At 36.9% G+C, this 9,937-nt stretch overlaps 1 protein-coding gene across 1 annotated transcript in view; it reads left to right on the forward strand.

Moving 5' to 3' along the window:
• The window catches only part of Ebpl (EBP like), a 72,320-nt gene extending 63,004 nt beyond the window's left edge, over positions 1-9,316 (forward strand). Inside the window, exons 6-8 of the mRNA XM_019209409.2 lie at positions 8,461-8,591; positions 8,687-8,723; positions 9,053-9,316. Of these exons, the coding sequence (XP_019064954.2) occupies positions 8,461-8,591; positions 8,687-8,723; positions 9,053-9,316 (432 nt within the window). The remainder of the gene's footprint in view (positions 1-8,460; positions 8,592-8,686; positions 8,724-9,052) is intronic.
• Positions 9,317-9,937: the final 621 nt, after the last annotated feature.

Here is a 9,937-nt window from a genome sequence, read left to right on the forward strand (position 1 = left end):
TATATATAATATGTAATACAAGCTGGAGAGTCCAACATAAGTATTTACCTAATATAATATTATATGAACTAATATATAATATATATATTATGTGAACTTTACACTATGAACTAATAAAAACCACTGAGAAGCACTTGTTTCACAAGCTTTATGGCAGGACTCCAGTTATTTTAGGCCCTTTTTATTGTGGAAATAATTTTGGATAAACAATATAATATAGATTTATGTTGTCTATTCCTTAAAGTATTGCTTTACTTTCTCATATTGGCATAAACCATGTAGTTAATTTTAAAAGTGATATAACACTCTTTTGCATTGAATTTTTTTAGCTATCAAGGTATCTTAATAATATATAGATTATATGACTTTATGTACCAAAATTTACATATAAACATCTTAAAGCAAATAAGTTACTTTGAATTATTTCCTTGTGTTACAAGATAAGAACTATTTTGAGGGTTAATGAATTGTATAGATTTCTCATAGTTGGAACTTCAGCTATAGTTTTTAATGCCACTGGCTTTTAAGAAAGGTTTCAATCTTCAGAGTCCACAGCTAATGCCCTGAATCAAGTTTTCCTCCTATCTTACCTGAGCTGTTCACTACAGACCATCCAGAGTATCAATCTAACATGTAAACCACATTGTGTGGGTCCCTTTTAGCCTCTCACAAGTCACATTGTATGTGTCCCCTTTGGCCTCTTCTGCTTCCACAGTAAAAGCCACTGTTCCTAAGTACAACCATCAAGGCCCAATGTAATCCTTAGATCATCTCTCTTCAAGTCCTGGGCTTCAGCCACACTGTTCTGTTCATACTTGCTGAGCTTGCTCCTTCCTTAGAACCTCTACACTTCCCTTCATGAGGTGCCCTTCCTGCAAATAATATTCATTTCAAGTGTTTATCAAATGTCACTTGGCTACTCTAATTACTATTGTAAGCTTTCTCTTTTCAGCACTTCATATTCCCTTCTCTGCTTCGTTTTTCTTTGTGAGATCATCATCTCTCTCCCCTTCTGTTCAAAGGGCTGGTATTTGAATTAAAAAGTAATAGAGACCCAGTGGTTAATTGTGCTTTGTATACTACATGGTGAGAGGCATAAAATTGTGACATCTTGCTAATTATACAGGTGGTGGCACACACCTGGAATCCCAGCTCTCTGGGGGAATGAGGCAGGAGTAGCTTGCTATAAAGGCCATAGGTCCAATCCCCACTGCCACACATACAAAAGTGATACCTACCTTGGAACTTGGCAGTAGAGACAAACACAGTGACAAAAACAAAACAAAACAAAATAAACTCCGGTTCAATTAAATTGTATAAAATGCTACAGAGGAAACTAAAAGGTCTGAGAAGCTAACAGGAAAAGCAGTCTTCAAAACACCAGTCTAAAGGCTGCAGCAAACAAAGGGGAAGTGAAATGAGGCAGCCCTTTGTGCTGGCTGGGAAAGTCAGTGCCTGATCTCGTGGTTCAAATCAGGATAGCAGAAGTGAAGGGGGAAGCTGGATTTTAAGTATCCTTGGAAGTGAACAAATCGAACTTGGTAGTAGATTGGATTGGGGAGAAGAGACAGTGACAGAAAAAGAGAAATCAAAGATAATTCTGATGTTTTGGGCTCAAACGACTCAATGAATTGTGGCACCAGTTAGTGAGATGGAAAATGAAGGTTTAGGAGGTTTGAGAGAAACTGACTTCCTTTTTGGATATATGGCCTAATGAGAGACATTCAAATGGGTGTGTCAAACATGCAGTTGGATATGCAAGCATAGAGTTCAGAAGGGTTTGCACCACAGATAAAAACTTAGGAATTTGTCTTAATCAGCTCAGTCTTTCATAAGAAAACACCATAAATTGGGTGGCTTACAAAACAGGAGTTTATTGTCTCACAGCTCTTGAAACTGTTTTGGACTCCAACATCAAATTGCCAGCAGGGTTGATGTCTGGGGAGGCCTCCCTTGGGTTGTCAATGGCTGAGTTCTTGCTTTGTCCTGTCATGGTGAACAGAGAGCCCTCTGGTGTGTCTTCGTCTTTTCAAGCCACCAGCCAGCCATATTGGGTTAGCACCGCACACTTATGACCTCATTTAACCCAAATTGCCTCCTAAAGGATTGTTTCCAAGTAGAATCAGTCACGTTACAGGTTACAGATGGTTTCAGCATATGAGTTAGGGGGTGGGAAGACTTCAGTCCACAGCACAGCTGTCAGAATGTAGATGCTACTCAAAACCATGGAGGTGGACAGGATTATAAAAGAGAAAATGGAATGGCAAAGGACCTAGTACAAATATTTAGAGAATATTACAAAAAAGATAACACAGCAGCCAGTTGAAAAGTGAATGCCAGGAGTTTCAAGGAGGACATAGTGGACAGTGTCCAATGCTGCTGCCTTAATAGCCATTGTTTTTTCATAAACAGCAAGGTCACTGGTGGTCTTAGTAATGGTCTCAGTGAGGTCATAAGGGACAGCACCAGAATGGAGTTGTCTGAGGAATGAGTATAGGTGTAAAAGAGGATTCAAGAGTGGATGATGAGTTTTTTTTTCATGTTTGTTTTGAGAGTATTGAGTGAAGGGGCCCAAGAAATAAATGGCATAATAGGTAGAGAGGAGCATGAGACTATGGAAAGTCTTTCCTTGTAATTTCTGTAAGTTCAGAGACTTTGACTAGAATATATCCCCAGGATTTAGCCACAGCTATTATTCATTTAATCTTCTTAAAATCCTCAAAGAACAAGAATTAGCCTCATTTTATAGAAGTGAAAACCGAGGCACAGAGCTACTTGGTCAAAGTGGCATTGTGCTAAGGGCTTTATACCCAACATCCTTACCATTCTTCTCATCTTCCTGCACTGAGTTTATGTGTCTGTGTCTAAAATCCTTAGCACTGTGCCCAGCAGAGAGCAGGTGCTCAACAGGTCGAGTTACTGCTGTCACCTTTTAGATGATCAGTGTCAGTGTTGCCTGGAATTCTCTCTCTTGTGCAACAGCAGCTCAGATGGAACAGAGCTCACAGTTGGACACCTAAGGCAGTGTCACGTTTTTCTGTGATGTACTAGATGTACTTGGGGTCCTTTTATATGAACAGTGTCCGTTAAACACCAGCATCACAGTGCTGTCTTGTCAAGAAATCCTTGGGAACTCAGACAACAGAAATGAGGAGGTCTGTGTAGTTCATCCCATGCTCATGGTGGGCCAGATCCTGATTTACTGGGGTGCAAGATGACCGTCCACGCTATTTAAAATTTCCCTCCCTGTGTTACCTGAGTGTGTGCAGTTGGCCACACAGGAGACTTCTCACCTTGCCCCCTTGCTACTGGCAGTTCTGCTGTCTGCTCCCCAGGGGGACTGGCTGGAAACTGCTATCTCTGTTCCCCTCTACTCTTTTTGAAGCAGCTCTACTTAAAGATGAGATGACTCAAAGTATGTTTTTACAAACTGAGCTTCTAAAACTACAATATTAATTAGGTATTTACCTAGGAGATATTAGAGATTTTAAAAAATGATAATATCATACATTATTGTGTCCTGTATGAGAAGTAGTCTAAATTCTAATTTGTTTTGATTAGTAATGTAGCCTAGTTACCAACTGAGAGAGATACAAGAGGACTGATACAAAGAACTTAGCAGGCCAGGATCCCAGTGTTGCTGTCTTCATGTGACAGTTTACTAAGATGCTTAACTATAAGAGCGAGGCATGGCGGGGAAAGCCTGTAACCCCAGAAGTCCGGGAAGTTGATGCAGGAGGATCATAAATTGGAGCCCATTCTGGTCAGTTTGGAGATTTAGAGAGTCCCTATCTCAAATTTATTTTTTAAAAAATTGAAACTGTTAGTAGATTTTTATTTATCTTATTTCTAAAGTTTTCATTTTTTGCACATTTTCTAAGTTTATAACACATAGCACTATAAAACTAATATATATTATACTTTGGATGTTGGAAGTTCTCCCAAAAGCCCATATGTTAAAGGCTTGGTCCTCAGAGTGGTTCTTCTGGGAGGTGGTGGAAACTTTCTTTTTCCTTTTTTCTTTATTGGTACATTTTAGGTATACAATACAGTTCCATTCATCATTGGGATCTCTTGTACCTTTACATAATATATTTGGTTCTTATTTTTTCCCCATTCCCCTGCCCACCTTTCACCCCCTCCACCCTTCCCTATTTACAGATTTTGTTTCCATTGTTTTCCCTTTCTCTTATTTTTTTCTTTTCCATTCTTAGCTTTCCTCTACCCCTCTTAAATCCCCTACACCTTCAGACATTTTTTCCTATTACACAGTATCAATTATGCGTGGTGATTCTTATTTACACTTTTAGTTTATCACGTCAGATAAACTATTCAGTATTTACACATGTGTGTCCTATTAATTTCACTTGAGTATGTCCTCAATGTACATCCACTTAGCTATAAATATCTCTAGTTTCTCATTCTTTATGTCTGAGCAGTACTCCATTTAATAATTTTTTAAAAATCTTCTTTATCCCATCTCTAGTGGATGGGCAATTAGGCTGTTTCCAAGTTTTAGCTATTACAAACCGTGCCTCTATAAACATGGGTGAGCATATATCACTGCGGTATGATTCTTTTAATTCTTTTGGCAAGATGCCCAGCAAGGAAGTAGGTGGGTCAAATGGGACTTCTAATCTTAGTTATATGAGGTATCTCCATATTGATTTCCACAGTGGTTGCACCAGTCTGCCCTCCCACCAACAGTGAAGAAGGGTTCCTTTCTCTCCACAACCCTGCCAACGTTTGTTATTGGTTGATTTCTTGATAGCAGCCATTCTTTCTGGGGTGAGATGGAATCTCAGTGTTGTTTTCATCTGCATCTCTCAAATGACCAGCGATGTTGAAGATTTTTTTATATGCTTATTTGCTGCTTTTACTTTTTTGTTTCAGAGATGCCTATTTTTGAATTGAGTTTATAAATTTGGGGGTCTGATTTTTTTATTTCTTTATATATTCTGGATAGTAGACCTTTGTCTGAGGAACTGGTAAAAATTTTTTTTCCATATTGTACGTTGTCACCTAGCTCTGTGGGTGGTTTCTCTTGCAGTGCAGAAGCTTTTTTTAAAAATGAGTACAGTTTCTTGAAGTAGGTATTGATGATGCTCTGGATTTCTCCTTGACCTGTTGTGACTTCACCTTTTTCATTCCTAATTGCATGTATATGAGCCTCTTCTTTCTTTCTTTCCTTCTTTTTTTTTTTTTATAATGTTGGCTTAGGGTTTATTGATTTTATTTATTCTTTTGAAAAACCAACTCTTTGATTCATTGATTTTTTTGTATTATTCTCTTCGTCTCCATTGTATTGATTTCTGCTCTGATCTTTATACTTTCCTCCCCCGTATGAGCTTTTGGTTTGTCTTGCTTTTCTTTTAATAGAAGCTTAAGATTCAGTATTTGGTTGTTTATTTGAGCTCACTCTGTTTTTCTAGTGTGGGCATTCACTGCTATAAATTTCTCTTGTAGAACTGCTTTCATTGCATCCCATAGATTCCTGTGTGTTGTATAGGCATTATCATTAAATTGTAAAAACTGTCTAATTTCTTCTGTGACCCATTGGTTGTTCAGGAGAGTGTTGTTCAATTCCCAAGTGTTTGTGAAGTTCTTGCAGTTTCATATGCTATTGATCTCAAGTTTAATTGCACTATGGTCTGATAATTTACATGGGATAACTGAAACTCCTTTGCATTTACTTAAACATGTTCTATGAGCTAGTATGTGGTCTATTTTGGAGAATGACCTGTTTGCAGCTGAAGAGAATATATATTTTGATTTTGTGGGGTGGAACACTCTGCAGATGTCCATTAAGTCCATTCATTCAAAAGCTTGGTTCTAGTATTTTGTTGCTAATCTTTTGTCTAGATGATCTGTCTATTTGTGACAGTAGGGTATTGAGGTCCCCCACTACAATTGTATTAGTTTTTTCATATTTGGTTTTTCATGTCCCTTATTAGTTGTTTTGTATGGTTGGAGGAATTAGTATTTGCTGCATATATATTTGTGACTGTCATCTCTTCCTCTTGGATTATTCCCTTTACAAGAATGTAGTGACCTTATTTGTCTCTCTTAATTAGTCTTGGTTTGAAATTTGCTTTGACTTCAAAGAAGGCAGCTACCCCTGCTTTTCTCTGGGGTCCTGTCACATGGAGTACTATTTTCCACCCTTTTACTTTCAGTCTATGAGTTTCTTTTTGAACTAGGTGTGTTTCTTGTATACAGTATATTGTTGGATTTTGCTTCTTAATCCATTCTGCCAGTCTATTTCTTTTGATTGGTGAACTGGGGCCATTAACCTTGATGGATATAACTGATATGTATTGACTTATCATCATCATGTTATTTTCCTATTGTTCTTTTTAATTTTTCCCTCTCTCTTTAATTTCTTGCCTTGCCTCCTGGATTTGCTATGTTGGGCCTCATGAAATTGTGACCTTCATTGTCTTTTTCTAGGATATTATTTATAATTGTTTGGGGTGCTGGTTTTGTATTCATGAAGATTCTCTTGTGTTCTTTGTCATGGAAGTATCTTATTTCTCCATCAATTTTGAGAGTGAGTTTTGCAGTATACATCAGTTTAGGTTGGAGGTTGTTTTCTCTTAGGGATTGAAATACTTCACTCCAGGCTCTCCTTGACTTGAGGGTTTGGGTTTAAAAGTCTGTTGTGATTCTGATGGACTTTCCTTTGCATATGATTTGTTTCTTTTCTCTAACTGCTTATATTATTTTTGTCCTTCTGTTTAGTTTCTGGGATCTTGATTATTATATGACTAGGTATAGATTTTTTTGTGATCATGGCTATTTAAACCTTACTTGTATGTATGTCAAATTATTTTGCTCTTTTTGGGAAGTTTTCTGTCATTAATTCTGTGAACAGTTTTTTTTTTTAATGTCACTTGTACTTTCTTCTGCTCTTTCATGAATTCCTATCAGTCTTATATTATTCTTCTTTGCATCATCTAGGAGCTGTTGGATTGATTTCTCATGTTCCCTTACTTTTTTTTTAACAGATCCCTCTTTTCATGGTCACTGACCATCATCCTGTCTTCTATATCTGATATCCTGTCTTCAGATTGGCTCAGCCCATCATGTATACTTTCAATAGAGCTTTGTTTGTTTGTTTGGTACCAGGGATTGAACTCAGGTCTTTGCGCTTGCAAGGCAGGCCACCAAACCACTGAGCTAAATCCCTGGCCCTCAATCGAGTTTTTAATCTCCTGGATATCTTTTTGAATCTGTTTCATGGATTCCATTTCTTTCCTATGTTGGGCACTCATGGCTTCTGTTATGGTCCTGAGCTCATGTATTTTTTTGATCTGTTTCAGTTCTAGAGTCTCTAAGACTCTTTCACTGCACTCACCATCTCTGTAGTTATCATGGAAATTATTTCTGTTTTGAATTTTTCTAGAGCCTCATTCATCTGTTTTGTTACTTCCTGTGCTATCAGTTCAGGATGTCCACGTGGTTATCAGACTTTTCCACCTCATTTTTTTCAGAATTTGCCTTTGAAGAACAGACAGCCTTTGTTTGGGCTTGTGCCTTGCTTGAATGTCTTCTCATTTCTATTTTTGTTGTTGGTACTGTCCTTGTTTAATTTCTGGGTTAATACTTTGCTCTCCCTGTTATAGCTTGTCTTTAGGTTTTGAGTCTCTAATGACTCTGAGGCCATCTCATTTTCATTATACCAGGTAGAACAAATGATTAAATCAATCACAGCACCTTAGCCCATGTAATACAATCAACAACAGAACAGCATTAAGCACAGCTTAGAGAAATGACAGTTTGTGGTAGTTATTAATCTATCACCTTTAACTGTATGAATTAAATAAAAATCAAGGCTAGAGCTCGGAACAATGGCCTTTATGAGTCCCTGTACCTCTATGGTATGAATACAGGTACCAGCCTAGACAAGAGGTCAGGGGTGTGGGTGGGGAAGGGGGCTATTTTTTTTTAAAAACTGGTGTATTCCTGACTGGGATCAATCCCCAGTGCAGGAAAACAAAATACTTAATAGTAACATTGAAAGAAAATATTGGTAGATTTTTAACTTTGTATGAATGGAAATAAAGGAATAAACCATTAAAGATTATTTATATTTACAGAAAATGTGAAAGTTTCTGTACATCTCCAAATACAATAGTCAAAGTAAAAAGGCAGAGAATAAGCAGGTGGAGGGTGTGTGTGTGTGTGTGATATAATGCTAATATTGTTAATTATAAAAACCTGCTGTAAGAAGTTTCATGAGGGAATGAATGTTCAACTCCACAAAGAAAAATACGCCCCTTCCCTACAAAAAATCACAAACAGGCTGTTTATTTTGGAAGATGAAATAAAATTAGCCTTTAAACATTTAGAAAGTATTGATCTTCATTTGTAATCAAGTGAAAATTTAAGAAGTAGACATGTTTTATTGGACTGTAGAGTTATCATAATCTCTATTAATGTGTTCCTTTGTTTCTCAAGGTTGGAATATACTCCAAGGGTTGGGTGTTAGCTGGTGTGTTCCTACTTATGACAATGCTGGTATTGCTGTGGAGAATCTTACAACATGTAGTGCATTATACACAGCCAGAATTGCAAAAGCCAACTATCAGGTCAATCTTCTATTTTGATTCTACTAATGTTGTGTTGACTTCTATTGTAAATATAACATAAAGTAATTTAAATTTATTCTTTGCTTTCCAAATAGAATCCTTTGGATGGTTCCCATATATAGTTTGGATAGTGTAAGTATGTTTTGTTTTATTTCATGAACAGAATTTGTTCATATTAACAATGCTTATAAGAGAATACTTAAGGTCATGGAAGTATATCTATTTTCTATGCTCATATCAAGAAGATTTTCAGATTAATTTTGAGAACTCAATTTAGCTTCTCTAATGTTCATTATTTATCCCAAACATTTATTGTTTATTTATCTATGTGTAAGATGTTTATTACTCTCTAAAATTATTTTCCAAGGGCTGGGGATGTGGCTCAGTGATAAAGCATGTGCTTAGCATTTAACCCTAAGTCCCTACTTGTCCACTATGTGCAACTTTTCATGCTGCTGAAGAATGAAGAAAACAGACACAGTCCTAGCCTCAAGAGTCCAATGTCCAGTGGGGATGGCTCCGTAGTCCCCAAGGTCACCCAGGAAATCTCTGGCAGAGCTTGGATTCTGCCCAAAAGTCCTTGTTCTTTGTCCAAAACTTTTGAAGCAGATTTCTTTGCATGCAAGACATTTCTTCCAAAAATCTTGGCAAGAAAAGCAAAAACAATTAAGTATAGATTAAGATTTTTCTTGAATAATCTTATATGTGTCATGATAACCCAGTAGTAAAAAATTTCATACTTATATATTTATTTTATCTTTTATGTACTTTTGTAACACTATTTGTGATATGTGTGCCCATCCAGCTCCTCCTAGATAACTGGCTTTATAGAATATGGCTGACATACTGCCTTATATAGAGCTCTTGAAATCTGGCTACTCATGGTTTTCTAGCATTCTGATCAGAAAGCTTGCATAATAGAGGATAAATCAATAGGAAACATTCTATAAAACACATTTATCCAGAAAATGGGACATGGCTTCCCTTTGTTCTCTCACTTACAGTTTCATATACTCTATACCTTCTCAAAATGTCTGAAGAGCTAGCTATCTAGCTAGCCAATGACTTATCTAGCTAGTCAAGGACTTTCTGAACAGAGCCCTAACTGCACAAGAAAAAAAAGCCTAAAAATCAATAAATGGGATTATATCAAATTTAAAACTTCTATACAGCAATGGAGATGATCAACAGAGTAAAAAAATAACCTATAGAATGAGAAAAAAATTTCCAACTACGCCTTTGGCAAGAGGCCTAATATCTAGAATATATAAAGAGCTCAAAAAATATGACACCCGGGCTGGGAATTTAGCTCAGTGGTGCTGTGCCTGCCTAGCATGCACAAGGTC

The sequence above is a fragment of the Fukomys damarensis genome, unplaced genomic scaffold, assembly GCF_012274545.1.
Source record: "Fukomys damarensis isolate Sample0158 unplaced genomic scaffold, DMR_v1.0_HiC HiC_scaffold_38, whole genome shotgun sequence".
NCBI lineage: Eukaryota > Metazoa > Chordata > Mammalia > Rodentia > Bathyergidae > Fukomys > Fukomys damarensis.